General features: G+C 46.8%; 1 protein-coding gene across 1 annotated transcript; it reads right to left on the minus strand.

Annotated features, from left to right (window-relative positions):
- Positions 1-6404: 6404 nt before the first annotated feature.
- On the minus strand, positions 6405-15452 carry KIAA1147 (KIAA1147 ortholog). The gene is made up of 9 exons (XM_010184928.1): positions 15428-15452; positions 11666-11765; positions 10463-10621; positions 9590-9743; positions 9193-9331; positions 8600-8731; positions 8260-8410; positions 7716-7784; positions 6405-6600 (listed from the first exon to the last, which is right to left on the minus strand). Exons 1-9 carry the CDS (start codon positions 15450-15452, stop codon positions 6405-6407), a joined length of 1125 nt encoding a protein of 374 aa, XP_010183230.1.
- Between the last annotated feature and the right edge of the window lie 1527 nt (positions 15453-16979).

A 16979-nucleotide genomic window follows, 5' to 3' on the forward strand; every position in this document is an offset into this window, starting at 1 on the left:
CTTATGGATGAATCTCACAAAACTTGGGATCTTGGAAAAAAAAATTTTGGGGGGGTAATACTAAGGAAGTCTATGAAATGTTGGAATTGGCACATTAGAACAGGTGGTTGGTTATCTGCTCTGTCACAAAATAAACTGGAGAGCGGTGATACAAAACTTCAGAGGAAGCTTAAAGATTCCCCATATGTATGTGGATATTTATGTTTTGGGGTTTTATTTTTGGTCACCTTGCCAGATTGAACAGCACAGAGTTCCAGTTAATAATATAGTCAAAATATATTCCTTTGATCAAGTTTAGGTATATTGCACAGAAGCAAATTGGGAAATGCCATCATTGACCCAAAGCTGTATGATGTACATGTGGAAAGACTCTTTAACAAGCCAAATGAGTATTTTTTGTTTGTTTGTTTGTTTTTCTAAGTATTCATTTTATTCCTGTAGTAGTATAACACAGATAAGTGCATCCAAAATACTTCTATTATTCATTGTGTCTGGTTGCTCTTCTCTAATGTAAACAGTGCTCACCACTTCTTATGAAACCTACATCCCCTTGAGCCTCAGCACCGTAATTAGTTTTGTTGCTTTTCTGAGCTTTTTATAGCTTTGCTTTAATTGCAGAAAGGAAATATTATTGACTTAGGCAAGGTTATCTGTTGCCCTTCTTATTATTTTACAAGTTCATGTGATTCTGCCTTGCTTACTGGAAGAGAGAAAAAAAATCCTTATTTTTCTGATGTGATTGTTGTTTGTACATATTCCCCATGTTGCACTCTGATCTCGTCTAAGTTCATCTGTTGATTCTTTGCTGTAATCAAAATAAGGACAGCAGTGAATTGACTTTCAGCAGTTTCCCTAAAGACTGCAGCTGCTGCAAGAGCATCCTCTGCTGGAGACTTGCTAAAGGAAAAATGCTTGGTAATGGGAAGTAGGGTTGTTTTTCTGCAGGATGCTGCAACCAGACTGAATGCTGTCCTTCTCTTGACTATACTGTGGAGAAACAAATTACCTAAGCTGTTGGGGCAAGCACTCTTCCTTTTCTCGACCAAAATCTAGGGGAGTAGAAGCCTGCTAGTTTTTTGATAGTTATGGTGGTGACAGGACCTGTGTTGTGCTGCCTTTCCTTTGACCTGCAGCAATTAAGTGCCCAGTGTACCCCTGGGTCACTCTCCCAGGGACATTTGGCTGTGCTCTGCTCTTTTTGCTTGCCAGAGACACCCGGACCGTTGCTCTGCAGCCACCGGCTCATTCAGAGTCAGGGCCAGTTCTCGGCAATTAAGTGTTTCATCAGGCTGATGCTTCTGCAATAAAATCAGCAATGCTTTTGCTCAAGTGGCAGGAAAGACAAGGCAGCAGCCATTTCAAAAAGGTAAGCTTTAATCGTATTAAAAAAATACCCATGTTTTAGTAAGCAGTTTCTCTACACAGCCACAGGCCTATGGGAGCAACCACACATCTGCAAGATGCAAACAACATCAGAGCTGTTATAATTACAACCAGCCTGCTGCAAGGGGCGAGATGATGAGAACTATCTGCTGCTTAATTTGTACCATTTTACAGGGAAAACAACTAATTCTCTTCCATAGTACCAGATGCACAGCTCCCACTGCACTGTGATTCCTTGCTGGAGGGTAACCAAGAGCTCCCTTCAGGATTGGTATTGTTAATGCTGTTCTGATGTTAAAGTACCAAAGATCAGCTGAGACACAGGCTGGTATTTAGATATTCATATCAGCGTAAGTTGAGTAGCTTGTGTAAATACCATTCAAGTCATTTTTTTCCTCTTCCTCTACAATTCAGAGGTCTTTCAGTATGGGGTGGCTCTAGAGCTCTGAATTGCAACATTCAGAGGGGAGGTGTGAGAAAAAGCATTACTTAAAATAAGCAGAGGGCTGAACCCATTATCTACAGGGTTGAGGAAAGGACTCTGTTCCCATGGTTCTGGCTGACAGCAAGACAAGCAATGTTCTTTATACAAACTCTAATGCAGGAAGGAGTAGTAAAATCCTAGACCCCGCTCACGAAAACACTTACCCTGGCTTCAACTTGCAGTCCATTCTAGAAGGGCTTAGTATACAGTAATATAATTAGAAAGAAAGGAGAACAACCTAATGATGGACCAGCCCAAGGCACCTGTTTATTTTAACCATGATTAAAAATTCCCAGTCGAATGGCATGTTGCATTAACCAGGACCCGAAATCCTGGTTCACAGGCATTTAGAACCCTCTGGTTTAGACAGATGTATCATTCTGTTGCATCAGTACCTTTCAGTCCCTCACCGAAGACGCGTATTGCCTTCTCCCATAATTACGAGACCACTAGCTTGGGGGTGTGGGGCACAGAGAGAGCAACCAACTCAGAAATAATAGCCACGATGAGAGAATTTGGGTTAGTGTGCATGCTTTGTACCTAGACTTTAGCATTAGGACAGTGTGCTCTTGCCCTGCTGTTCCAGAAACCACTGCCTTGCTGCCTCCCAGAGCAAAGCATGCCTGTCCCTTGCCTAGTCTGTCACCAAGAGAGCCACTCCTAGCTTTTTGCCCATTAACTTTGGCAGTTCTTAAAACTGAAGTCTCACAGTAGCATTGCCTTACAGACCAAGCTGTACAGTGAGATGCTTTCCCTTGAAAAGGTGATGGAACTTTCTTCTGCCCTTAAGGCTGCTGCATAGGTGAGCTCATCTGTGAGAGACAGGACCATTTAGCTCTAGCGCACGTCGGAACAACTACTTCATATATGCCAGAAAACAAGGTATGAGCATGTCTCTAAGACAAATCTGAACAACAGTTCAATACAACGCCTTTCTCCTAGTATCCATTGCACTTCTTAGTTGTACTTGGCTCTATGCAGCTTGGCCTAACCTTGCAGTGAGAAGACTTCTGCATGATTTAAATGTCTGGCATATGGTATCCCTTGGTCAGATCTAAAACTTTTCTCTCCTAAGCTTTACCCTCCAATCCAGATAGTGCAAGCAGTAATAATTCATTACTTGATTATACATTTCTAGTGCAACTTAAGGTACAACTATGAAGCCCTTGCTCTCCTGTTTAAACTCAAGCAAGTACCAACTGAGACCCTGCAATGGCTGAGCTAGGACTTGGGTGTTAGAGAGGAACACGCCAGACTGTGTCTACCAGGGCACAGGATACAGACATGGTTACTGCAACGACCATTCAACCTGATCACGAGTAACTGGCCAGAGCCATCACACCAAGGAAATGAAAGGCACCACTGTAAAGGCAAAGTACTTCAAATGGAGAAGAGGATTTTTGCGGTAATCAGCAATATCCTTCCTTATGCCACACTTTCCTCCCTTTTTTTAATTCAAAATACACCAAGTAACTGTCCCTCTTCCAGCTGCTACTATTCAAAAAAGCAACTAAGTGCCAAGGAGGGGATTTTAAAATGTATGTGCTTAACTCTTTTACCTTGAATTCTGTCATCTCCCGGAAAGATAAGATTTAGTGAAGTCGGTTCTACATAAAACCAGCCTGCCTGAACAAGCCCTCGTGGCCCAAGCCATAGCCATGTGCTTATATTACATACCCGTTGATCAAGGATTTTCCACATGTGACAACAATGAAAGCAATGCCTATTGGAAAAGGGGAGTGCAGGTGGAAAGTTCTTTTGCAGCAAATCAAACAAGGAAGGATTAGCAGAGAAGACTGTTCCATTTTTCTGTCTTTCATCGCAGTCACCTGCCAAGAGAACCTGTAAAGAAGCAAAACTACAAGGAAGAGCAAAATAGGCTGTAGCCACCCAGCTGGGATGTAGCATGGATGCTACTTTTATAGTAATCTGCTTCCTTTGATGCTGCTTCACCCACGCTACTGCTAGCAACTGAAGACCTAGTTTCTGGAAAGCAGAGGTTTAATAAATGTCAAATAGTTGTTTCAGGAGGTTCTGCTCTGTGGTTTCTAGCAGCGCTGTGTGGCAGACCTGATGTTCTGACAGCTTGTGAACACAGCACTAACACAGGGTGCTGGAAAGCCTCTGACTGCAAAGGCTGTAACATTTCAGTGACAAATGAAAGGTTTCTATTTAGCTCAGCAAAAGAACTACGGACATCAAAGAGAGCAGAAAGTCATTAACAGCTGACCACAGCTAAACTATGTAGCAAACCCTCAAGAAAGTGAGAGGAAGAATTGCTAGTGACTAGTTTCAGTTCCTCTTTTTATATCTGAAGGAAGTTAAGTAAGTGACAGCAACACAGTGCCAGCTATACTTCCTCAGGGATCTTTAGACAGTGTTAAAGCTAAAGTGGAACTTAGAAAAAAGCACAGAGAGCGTGGGTAAATTTTATAGTAGAGGTGTCAATTTAAAAAAACTAAAGCCTTTTCTCCAGGAAAAGAGACTGATCTTTTCATTAAATGATATTCAGCTCTGATTTTTCCTCTTTCTCCATTCTCCCCCCAACCTTCTAAGGATGATTATGTTACAGTTGTGAGCAACTGGCAGTACAAGCAGCAGCATGTTTTCTCCTGTACAAAAACATCCAAAGCCCTGAAAAGCAGGCAAGGGAGCAACTACTTAGAGACAGCAGATCACAGGAAGGTAATATGCTGAAGCTCATACCAATGAACTGTGCACTAAGTGAGCCTTGTGAGGCCCCTGAACCCACCCCTCACTAAAACCTCTGAGTCCACAGCAAGCAAAGCTACCCCTTTGCTGCATAGACAGCCTGCACAGAAAAACAGGACATGCCAGCCTCCTTCCTTCCTTCCAGAGGGAGACAGAGGGTCTGCTTGGAGAACATTTGCTTTGCCTGTTTTAAAAAGAATTAGTGGGTAAGAGTGTCTTATCGCATAAACTGTTAGGATAAATTGATCCATCAGCTACAGTTTGTGTTTCTACAAACCGCAGAAAGGCTCCAAGGGTGCTGAAGTCTATTATAGTAGAAGCAGCAGCTTCAGGAAGAACAGTGATCTTAAAGCTGATGCTGCTACTGGTTGAAGGACTTCAGGCAAAGCAAAGCAGTACGTCACACCTAGAACCCACAGCACCATTCTTGGATTTCACATAGAGACTGGATTATTTGTTACCCAGACAGCCTTCCTGGAGGTAACCACTGGTCCTGCATGAACTGAATCCTCTTTTTTCCACAGCACAAGAATAAGAAACGCCGTTCCTCTGCTCCTACAGCTTCTCTGCCCAGGAAAAAAAAACAGAATGGCTTGCTGTTATACATTGCTTCCAGCAGCTGTGCCAGCTAAGAGCACCCAACTCCAAGGGAGCCTCCTGCAAACTGCAAAGCCATTCCAGCTGAAAGGCCACACTGCTCTCTGTCTCCCCCTGCAAGCCAAGGACAGCAGCAGGCAGGGCTGAAGGCTGCTCACCAAAAGGAGGATCAGCAGACAATGTTAAAGCAAAGGAGTGACCAAGTACCAACTGCTACACAGGAAGGGCTCGTGACATTAGTTAAAGCATACTTATTCAACCCAGTCCGGCTCAGCACCATCTGAGCTGAGGCTGGAGAACATCATGAGTGCAAGGTGGCTCAGTGATGTTGGTCCCTGTTAAACGGGAGACCATCTTGCTGGTTTGAAGATTTTTAAACCAAAGCAGCAGGTGTGATGCAACTGAAAACCAGAGGAAGTGGTAGGAGGAATTAAGTGGAGATGGTGCTCTTCTCCAGCTCTGAGACAGGTAGGTACAGTCTTTGCCAGTTTATACCACCTCAAATGCTGGAAGTGAAACCGTGCTGCTCTGGTAAGCAAAGTCATAAGATCCTGTAGCACCCCCTTATCCCAAACTTGCTTCTGCCATTGACAAGCAAGGGTGGCTTCATGCCAACTCGGCCGCTCAAAGTTGGGTAAGGGGTGTTTAAAGGAGTCCTGTTTTTTGTCATTGGTTTAGCTATCCCCACCAGTACACATGGTAGGACAGGAGATGTTTTATAGGACTGGAGCACTAACAGCCTGTGCTGAAGATCTCTTCAGTACCCAAGTGGAAGAGGGGATGATAGGAGGGGTTTCCAGTCAAGTCTTGAAAGCTCAGCTATAGCATTTCACATTGGTCCTCATCAGACAAAGTGCTTTCCTGAAGTCTTCAGCCCTCAGGTATCCAGGCTAGGCCAACACCTAGTTATCACTGGCAGCTGTGAGGATTGGTGCAAAGGTGCCACTGGTCCTATCTAAGCAAATAAAAAAAAAAAAAACCACCAAATGAAAGAGAACGGGAGACAAAAACAAGCAGACCAAAAAACAACTTCCCAAAACTCGCTGGGAAGTTGAGGGGGAGAAAATAAAATCACATCTTGTTTCAAAATTATAAATACTCTCCATATAAAGTTATTAAATAAAATAAGATCCGTCCAGTGGCTGTGGTGAGTTCCAGTGATCCTCCTAAGCAATGTCTGGTAGTCTTTAAAAAGTGATCTTTATTCCCCATCTCTCTTGGCCTTGGTTTAAGTGCAGCAGGGGTTGTCAATGACCAGCATCACGTCAATGCCATACACCTCCAGCAGGTCCATAAGGAAACTGCGATCCCCCTGGGGATCCAGGCCCATGCCCCGTGCATGGTCAGCTGTCAGCGTCTTGTCCTGGCTGGCCGACACCTCCATCAGTGTCTGAAATATGCGGTTGTTCTGCTCCATGAAAAACCTATAGGATAGAGTAATCTCAGGTGATGGCATTGGACCCCCAAAAAGACAGTGTATTTACCAAACAGGCAGCAGAACCCAGAACAGCATTTAAGCCCAGATTTAATCACAGATCCCACCCTCTTAGGCGACTCTCTAACAGTTGTCCACCCCCACTATGGATGACCCAGAATAAACAAAGATAAAGCAGTAACTTTTAGTTTACAGTGGTGCTTCCACCTGGCTGATAGATTTATGGTAGGCATTTCACTCATCAGAAGCAAGGCACCTTATCAGCTAATGTGTACTTTGTGGTAACCGAGTGGGGACATTGGACCTATAGCTCCCGTAATGGAAAGGAGAAAACAAGTGTTGTCATCCATTTAATAAGCCACTGGTAAACAAATTCTGTGTTACTGGAGCCAAATCCAGCAGTGAGAGCTACTTCTTAACCTGGTGCCTTCCTAGGAACACGCAAGGCTGTTCAGAAAGAGCTCTGACTGCATCTGTGCAGCTCAAGGAGCAGAGCTCTGCCCCGACAGCCATTCACGCGGTTTCATCCCATTAATTCTCACCTGCTGCAGACTGTGAACAGCAGCAACAGGCAGTGGAGGTGGCAGGGGCGTGGTTTTAATCTATTTCTGTTGTAATTACACCTCATGCTCTACACCCAGTTCTGTTTCCTGTTTGCCAAGTACAAAGCCAGCCACATCAATGGGCCAATCCTTCACGTGCTGGTCTTATCGCAACACTGTACCTGCACCAGCATGGTACGGTGTCTGCTTCCCACGGACACAGTCCTTTCTTGAGCCAAATGCTCTGGCATGAAAAGCCCTATGGTACTTATGTTTTCAAAAATAGGAGAGGATTTTAGCATCTCTAATTGGGATTTTAAAATTCCCTTCTGCCTCTCAGCTTTTGAGAGACTTTATGGTTTTATTTGGCTTCTCAAATTGAAAGGAAGATGATCTGAAGAGGAAGAGCCACTTTGGTTCTTGGATCCCTAGAGGAAGAGAGCTGACTATGGAATTACATTAACCATGATGCTTCATAATATACCAAACCAGTGCAACATGAAATCAGCGAAAAAGGCTCCCTAAATCTAACAGTGATCAAATATTAGAGGTAGCCACTCACAAGATGAAAAGGTCCTCTTCACAGGAGCTACAATCCTCACCTACTTCTTGAGAATACATTAACATCTGCCTGAGAGAAGGGAGACAGATTAAACACAGATACCTACAGTGAACCTCAAAGAATTATGAGAGGACAAGGATTACAACTACAAACTTCACATCCATTTCTTGGAGATCAGACTAACAGTGTTGCCCTGATAATCTGAGGCAACAGGGTAGTCTTTATAAGGCACTGGACTAGAAAGCAGGCCGTTTGCAGTTCTGCTGCTAATCAGTGGTGAGCCAATGGTGAGTCACAACCTCTGCTTCTCTTCTGGCCTTCTATCTGCTCCATCAGCTCACTGGCAGAGTGACTGGATGTCTGCAGAGTGCCCAGGGCTCTCATACCACTCAGCTACAGCAGAAGCAGAATCTCAAAGAGATGAGCTGAAGCGGTAGGAAACTTTGAAAATAAAAGACAAGAAGGAAAGTACAGAGGAGCAGTGTCCTCTTTATCCCACATCACACTGCTCTCCTGTGAGGGCCAGGACCAGGTGTCTTATTACCTCTGGTCATTGAGCCGTCGGTACTTCTCCTTGTCAGCATTGTTGATTTTCAGGAGCGGCTGCAGATGCTCGTGATGCGTCTTCACATTCTGGTTGTCCACATAGACATCATAGAGATCGCGTTTCTCCTCAAAGATCTTTTCTGTTGTACCTGTCAAATCAAGAGACGATTTTCAGAGCAGCACATTGGTTTCCCAGCAGACCAACTGTTCTCTCCTGCTTTTGTAGTTAGTCATTCCAGGCACATCGTATTTCTCATCAGTTTTATCCCACAGTCTGGTGTCTGAAGACATTTTGCAGCCTGAAGTTAAAAGCGTCATGCCTGATCCATCATACTTACAGGCCACATATGATACTTCTGTCTCCAGCATTTCTATGTCTGCCACATTCACGTAGAAGAACGGTTTGGACTCTGGGACAGTTCCTCCAAGACCAGGCAGAGAAACATTGGCAAGGCAACAGCAGCAATACACTGTGGACAAGAGGAGTACATCCAGAGATGCTGTCAGTATTCCCTCGAGGGCATCCTGAGCCCCGCTTACCCAATTCTCCTGCACGTTTCTATGGTTAGAGCTTTGAAATGCCCCTGAACGCCAGAACTTCTCAAGTGGGGACATCCTGGTTTGGATGGGATATAACCAGTTTTCCTATAGGAATCCCATGTTCTGGATTCCACAGACTCATTCAGCACTCTTACTGTCCTGTGCCGACAGGACCTGTGTTTGACAGTGCTAGGTATGTTCTTACCCACAAGACCTGAGGAAAAGCATTTTGTGGGAAATGGGTAAATGCAGGCTGAACGGTATCTTCACAAGGAATGGCTGTGATGGATTTTGAAGACCTGCAGGATGTCTGTCCCCTCAGTACCCACAGCCATTTCTGCAGCACTTCAGCCTACCACATCAGAGCTCCGTGGTGTCCCTGGAAACATACCTCTGTAGCAGACAACTCCAACTGGGGGCGGTGAAAATATCAATATGCGCTTGCGCAGCAGGGCAAACTTCCAGAGGACGAGGATCTGCTCACCGAAGAATTTGATGAACTGAGACATGCAGCCAGCAGGGTGTGTGATCTGCAGGTGGAGGGAAAGGGAAGAAAACAGCTCAGAGGTGAAACAGGGACACATGCACAGATGCTAAGTCTAAATGTGGGAGCAAGACCAGCTCACAGCGATGAGAGAGCTGCAGCTTGTAACAGTCCAAGTAACAAAATCTTACTGAAAGCAGCCTACAAAGCGCTGGAGTGACTGCTTATGTAAAGAAGTATGAGACTCCAGCAAGGAGCAGCAGCCCACTGCCCATTCCTGCAAGCCTCAGAGCGCCTGCCTCACCTTCATCTCTGGGTACATGTATCTGTGGATGGACGGCAGCCAGTGGACAGGTTGCTGAGAGGTAGGGGTGCCCTTGCTATCCGGGAGAACTCCTTTCTTGTCATCATAAAATGCCTCTAGATGGGAGTAGTGCCCTGGCATCTCCAGCTGGTGTCTGGAAAAGAAAGGAAAAAAGGGCAGATCTGTAATGTCTCCAGATTCTACTATTTAGTGCCTTGCCCCCTGCCAACATCTGCTTTCCCAGCCAACATCTGCTTTCCCAGCCAGCAAAGGAGCTCTGGGGTGCTCAAAGTGCCTCAGCTGCACAGATTTACCCAGGAGGGCAGCCTAAGCATGAGGACCAACACCAGCTTTCACTGCAGCCACAGCACACAGGCAGGACTGAAGCAGACAGTGAGCTGATGTATGCACAGGACTGATTCTGCTTTAAATATGCTCAGGCAGGAACAGCTCCCCATGCTACCATCACCATTTTCTGTGCCAGGTCCACTCAAGACAGCTGAAGCCCACACCTAGCCAAGACCACCATCGTAAGTTTAGAAGCCTTCTGTGAGCCCTTCGTAAAATGGTTTTCAGGAGAAAAGGGGAACTTCTTGTCCTCTCAACTCTCCCCTTGACACTTATGTCCACACAAGATAAGTAAGGTTTGGATAGCATTTGAGTAGCCTGTTAGCAATGAACAGGCTGCTGCTAATCTGTTCCTTGTCTCCTTCCTGTTGTGAACGTGCAACTCTTCCTGGAGAAGTGGTCACTCAAGGAAATCATAGCTCGACTTTGTAGCCAAATCCTCACTCATGCCTAAAACATGGAGGCAATGTAACCTGTCCCAGATAGGGAGTGGCCAGGCCCATTCCCATGCCCAAGGGCACTCACCTGACCTGGTTCTCCAGGAAGTGCATGTACCTATACAGCAGGGTGTAGGAAGGGCAGAGAATCCCCACGGACTTCATGCGGGCACCACGCTCCAGCTCGCTCTCCACAGGCATGTTGGCAAAGCAGGCCAGGCCAAAACAGAGCCCTTTCCGGAAATAGCTGGGGACAAAAATTTGACACAAAGGTTAATGCTAAAAAGAGGGAAGGGAAAGATAAAGACTGCTAAAAATACTGATTTGGGAACACAGTTCCTTCTTTCAGTGAACCCTCTGCAATCACAGCTTGCTATTTGAAGGGCTGGGGAAGGCCTTGGGTGTCCTAACCCTCCCGGGAACAAGACAGGACATTTAAGGGATGAGTTTCCAGTTCCTCTAACCACTAAAGCCTCTACCAGCCATGTCACAGGCTGGTAAGGAACACAGGTAGGGGAATAACTTGGAAAGAAGACTATCAGAGCATGCAGGACCCAATCAATGCAGTGTCCTTTTTCCAAGAAAGGCCTGCAGTGCACATAGTTGTGAGTACAGCCGAGTTACCTAAGTCATGTTTTGGGTGCCAGCAGGTTGAAGCATACTCCATCCAGCTGAGTGCAAGGGTTCAGTTCACATGCCTTTGAGAATGTAACTGTTGTTCCTGACCAGAATGAATTGTGATGCTGCAATTCACTGCAAAACACTGCTGCATTGCGACACTGGGTTGGTAAAAGGACAGGAACGCTGAAAATTCCTAGCTTATGTCTTTCCACTGAAGGAAGACGAAAGTGAGCAAGGACTGGTTGTCACAACATTTAAAGTATCCAAAAGCATGGAGAGGATTAAAAGCCTGTTTCTAAGTCCAGTTTTCTGCAAAATCATTTCCATTTCAGTTCTGCCATTCTTTCCCCTTCGCCCTAGGCCCCTGCTGGCAGTCCCAATAGTGGCAGTGTGGTATGATTTGCCCAAAACGCAATAAAATTTGCACACCAGTGAGAAGCTGGCCTGCCCTATTCACCAGCTGACCTCCACAGCCACAGCTGCCATACAGCAGATCCCATACTGGTACTTGACATGATGTTAAGAGTATCTGAAGAGTATCTTTAGCTCATGTTTATGCAGGAACTTAACTTCATAGGTGGTATTTTTCTTGCACATTCTGAATTATGGGATGGTGACGTAGATGTACAGCTAAGAGAAAGAAGCAGTAATAGAGCTCAGACATACTCACATGAAGTCTGACTGGATTTTGTGAGACCCGCTCGCCATGGATTTGAATTCCACACCTTCTAAATCAATATCTTGGGGCAAACACCACTCCACCATGTTGCCTGCAGAGAAGCAAATTCACGTGGGTGAACTTCAACACAGTACTCGTTTCTAAAGGGCAAACACCAGCAACACAAGTTGTTGCTTTTACATCACTGGGATGCCAGTAGCAGTGCACTAACGTAACTCCTGAACTCCTAAATTGTCACAGGCAGTAGCTGACACACTGCACATCATGTGTCTCGCAAACGTTACTTGTTGCAGCAAAACACCCAGAGATTGCAAAACTTCTGGAGCCATTTCTGAAGACAGTGCTATCTTGTGGGTTTATCCTCTGCACAGTTAATCACAGAGCAGCTGCAATTTTACCTGACAGTGGATGAGCTAAGGTATTAATGCTGTTAACATGAGTATCTGATATAGGAAGAACCCAAAGTACAGACTGCTGCTCTTTAGGATGAGTTTCTGTGGTAGCTCAGACCACCACCAATGTTGTCCTTTGGCTGTGTTTGGCAGGGCTGGTCAAACAGGACCCCCTAAGCCAGCATCCCAGCCATCACTGAAATCTCTCATGTTTAGTTTAGGATAGGAAGAGTTAGCTGAAGCTCTATATGGAGGCTGAGGTGATCCAAGTAGTGCAACAGGCTTGTGCATGCTCGAATAACCAAACAAAAAAAGGACACAAATTAGAGCTAGATCAAGATTAGCAAACATCTGTCACCTGCCAACCCAGCCAGAAAGCATGCAGTTGTTCAGGGGAAAAGGCCACCTGAGCAGCCTGATCCTGAAACAGATGATATCAGAGGAGTCACAGAAAGTCTCTGAAGCCAATGAGGTCCTGCCCAGCCACAGTTTACCACAGACAAAATGGGGACTTCTCAGGCTTTCTCATGCTGGCACTTCAGAGCCCAACCTGCTCATCTGGACACTCTGGCTGCACGACGATATGCTCCAGGTTCACTCGCTGAGTTCCTGTTCTCTGCCAGCCTGCCCATAGCAACAGCACTTGAAGTAACGCGACTTCATTTTAACAAATCAAGCAAACACTCTCCAGTACAGTGCCACAGCAGACGCACCGTGAGGATGCTTTCCACTGGTACAGCCCTTTCACTGCCCTTTGGGGTAAGCACCCCAGCTGTGCTTGCACTTGGAAGGGCCTAATGCTCAGCCAAGACTTTTATAGCTAGTTAAATATGAGGCCTGTCTTTTGAGTTATTACTCATACCACACAAGTAGATGCATGCACTCTCACACCGGATTTGGGCTTAGCTACTGACATTTAAATAGGCTATTTTTCTTCTCACATAGATGCTGCATTCAGCAGACCTCCCCCAACTGTGCCTGGCGAGAACTTCAAAAAAAACCCAGCAGCATTATAAGCGTGGCAATGGGAGAAGTTTTGGATCCACTTCTAGCGCACCAGTAGACCTCTGCCGCAGAGCTGGGCTGCCTGGGGATCCGCAGCAGCCCTGCGACCCCAAGCACAGCTCTGTGCGATCGCACGCCAAACCACAGAGCCCCGCTGTAAAGCGTCCTCGCCTCCACGGCATGTGAAAGGCTGGCAGAGAAAGCCAGTGACATCATGTCAGCTTGCGCGGTCCCCCGTAGGTTTTGCATATTATATATAGATGTTGGCTTTTGTTGTTTGGGGTTTTGTGTGTGTGTGTGGTTGGGATTGTTCTTTTTTTAAAGGCACAAGACCCTTCCTTGAAAGGTCGAGGAAGTCACCTCTTGAGACTGTTGCCTCTTAACCACAAAATTGTGGTTAAGGCCAGATCTGCTTTTAAGTCTTGCCTTGCAGAGAATCACTTATTGGTCAGTACCTATAGATTAATAATTCAACATGCAAGACCGCCACTGAGCAAAGGAAACGGTTTGGCTTTATTCAGTTTGGTCACACTACTGCCAGGTGCAATACCCACCATGGAGGTGTTGAAGTGGACACGGCCCAAACAATGCCTGTTCTGCAGCAGCAAGGAAGGGAAAAGACGCCGTGAAACAGATCCTTACTCTACGCATAACCACAAAACCAACTCGCATATCACACAGCTATAATTTTTTTTTCTGGGATCTGTCACAAGCAACCCACACCTGCGCTCCTGGCAGCTCCTCACGCCACCTTGCCCTGTGAACACACGGGCGACGTGGCAGCCGGAGAACAAACGTGGAGATAAAAAAAAATATATCAAGAGTCGTTCTGGCGAAACAGTAGAGCAAACAAAGGAGAGACTTCACCCAGACGTGATAGCGACTGCCAGCCTGCCTGAGGAACCGGAGGAGGGAGCAGCGCTGTAGAAAAACAGGAAGCATTGCACTTCCCCGCACAGAAAGCGGCTCTCATGCACGCAGGAAACTTTCCAAGTGAGAATCACCCAGCCTGGAGGGCAGGCGAGTGGTTTTGCTGAGTCAAATCTGCAGACCTGGAGATCTCTTGGGAGCTATCTCCCTGCTCCAGGCCAGGTCAGAACCAGCACTCTGTTTCTGGTGTGCAAAGTTAAGGATGCTCTTTCTCTTTCTCTTGTGTTTTCTCTCCCCTGGATTTCCACATCCTTACAGCAATGATGACGGCACTAGCATTTGGTGGTCATCACCTGGACCTCCTCACCAGTTGATGCTTCCCAAGATCTTCAAGGTTCCCGGCTGTGCAGTGCCACCATGTTGTGCCAGGACACAAGAAGTGTGAAGTGTGACCTGGCCGTCACGCTGGCTCCATTTCCTGCTACCCAAGATAGCACTGGGTGTTCTGTACTACCTGCCCAAGGGAACACCTGCGCTAGGAAATTCAGCGGCCTCATTACAGCCCCTTGTGACCATGTGCTTTAAGGGGCAGTATTAATGCAGACCTGCTGCTTGTGCTTTTTGAAGTGTCAGAGCATTCCCAACGCGTCACACCCTGAAGGAGGGGACTGCCAAAGGGCAGGGAGCAAGGAGAAGACAGCACGGTTGGCTCCTGGGCTGCCACCATTCTGCACCTAATTCACAGTTCACTTGCTGCATTAGTGCAAGAGCCGTCTTTGTAATAGTAGTGAAAAGAGCTCCTTCTCAAATACCACGAGGTTCACCATGCTGGAGGCGAGGCCAGCACCACTGATTAGGAGCTGCCTCTGCCTCTTACATTTGGCTACTCACACAAACATTGACAGAGTCCTGGGAACACCAAAACCATAACAGTGCTCTGGCAATCCCATAACCTACCTCTGTGGACTCATCACGTGCAACTGCCAGGTACACTGAGCTTGTCTGCTTCAAGCCCTTCTAAAGTTAGGAGGAAAGCTGTTACATCCTTTATTAGCATAGTAACCGCTTCATCCTTCTCCAGTAAAACATCTTGCGCCCAAATTCTTGCCTGTGTTTGAGTAGACATTACCTGGCACAATGACCCCACCAGCCACCACCAGAAATTTTGCCTTTGTCATGCCCGAGCAAGCTACCGAAGGAGCTCTGCTGTGCTTTTCCTGGGTGGGATCAAGCAGGTTTCCTGCTCACTGACTGGATGATCTCCTTTAAGTCACACACAAGGACCAGACACCCTTAGGAACATTCCAGAAATCCTTCACAGCATCTGATGTGATTGACCCAGGAACTCCCATAACTTCTTTCTGACCCAAGCAAGTTTACACCACTGCGGCTTCAAGATCTTTTTTCCAAGTCCACATCCTCCATAGGGCACTTTGCCCTCCACCTGTGAAGCTGACACTTGTCGATGTGTTCCTCACAGTCTTACCATGCTCCTTACATTCAGCATCCATGTCGAGTAGCAGCAGGAGGCTCAACCTTCCTGGACTTGACAGACTACTCCAAGGCTGATGACACGCAGCATTAACTGCACATCAGATGTGAGAAGAGCTGTTTCCCAACTTTCCCTGGACTTCATTCAAAGCAACAGCTGGTTCAGACAAACTCCTGAGAAAGTTCAGCTTTCTGCCAACCAAGAAAATCTCACCATTTTGTAGAAGGCATATGCTGTCAGATTGAAAGACAACCTGCCACAGTCATCCAGACTCTTCCATGTTTTGGATACTTATGAGAAACACCTCCTCTTTCTATCTCCTGTTGGAAAGATGACATCCAATCTCATTTTGACTTCTGATGAGTCAAGAGCCTCTAGACTGAAGACACCTCTCTCTGGTGCAGTATGAGCTGAGTAACTTCTCAAAAGCCTTTGCTGTTTGGCAGTGTGCATTTCTGACAGCCCACCACACCTGGGGCTCTGTTCTCTTCACTGCTTCCTTGGGATTTTCAGTTCAAGATCGGGATTCAGTCTTCACTATCGGGGTCCTCTGGTGACCATGATGTCAGTCATGTCTCCCTTCCACTGAAGGACTCCACCGTGCCTTACAGAGCTCTTTCCTGCCTCCAGTACCTTTGCTATGGATTTGCTAAGGAAGCGTCTGTCTACAGAGGAGAGAGGAGCTCGTTCCCAGTCACTTCCTACACTTTTTCATAATACCAAGCCTTTCAGCTATGCCCCAGTCTTGCCTTTGCACCCCAGGTTGGTGCCAGGCAGCCAAAAAACCCAATGATCTGTCTTGTGATATCAGACCACCAAGCACAGCACCTGTGTTAAGATGCGAGGTGGGTGCCGACTTTCTATCTGTGTCACGACACCCTGTTTCGTGGATAGCACTAGGGCAGCAGCACTAAGAACACACAGTTACAATGTTTCCCAAAGTGCCACTTTGCAAACTTGAAATGAAGGACTTCCGTCAGTGAAAGAAGCGATACACCACCACAGCCCGACAGTGCCTAAGGAGACGGATGTGGCAGTGAAAGGCAAAAAATACATTCCCTTGACCCTCTCCTCTGCCCTCCTGGATCACAGCACTCTACTGCGAAGGACTAAGAGTCCTGGAGATCCCACCAGAGGCCAGTCTCTAAACACACGGGTCACCAAGAAACACACAGCTGAGCTGCTGCTACTGCTGAGACTCATGCCCTGCACCCCTGCCAGATTTACACCTGCCATACCCGCCACCCGTTGCAGACAGCAGCAGGCAGGGCCACGCAGCGGAGACAGAAGGATGCTCTTGAGATGCCACCAACAGGTTGGTGGCCCCCAGGCAGCGCTTGGCCCGAGGCCTGGACCATGTGTGGGGTGCAGGGGCTGCCCCAGCACTGTCCCAAGGATCATTGTCCCCTGGATCTCTGCCCCGTGTCCCTGCCCGGTCACTGGCTCTCCTGGGAGCGGCACCTTCCTCCCATCACAAGTTCTCCTGGGCGGGATGGAGATCAAACGCAATTCTACTTACGCTCCCTTTTCGGCAAACCCCTCCGCG

Source organism: Mesitornis unicolor, unplaced genomic scaffold (genome assembly GCF_000695765.1).
Source record: "Mesitornis unicolor isolate BGI_N332 unplaced genomic scaffold, ASM69576v1 scaffold48365, whole genome shotgun sequence".
Classification (NCBI taxonomy): domain Eukaryota; kingdom Metazoa; phylum Chordata; class Aves; order Mesitornithiformes; family Mesitornithidae; genus Mesitornis; species Mesitornis unicolor.

Bases quoted from the DNA above. Each gene is read 5' to 3' on its own strand.
- KIAA1147 (XM_010184928.1), bottom strand. From the start codon at position 15,452: ATGGATGCTGAATGTAAGGAGCATG. The intron at 7,785-8,259 runs GTAATAAGACAC...CCCTTCTCTCAG, and splicing joins CGACGGCTCAATGACCAGAG to GCAGATGTTAATGTATTCTC. The intron at 6,601-7,715 runs GTGAGTGGCTAC...TCTATCCTATAG, and splicing joins GAAGAGGACCTTTTCATCTT to GTTTTTCATGGAGCAGAACA.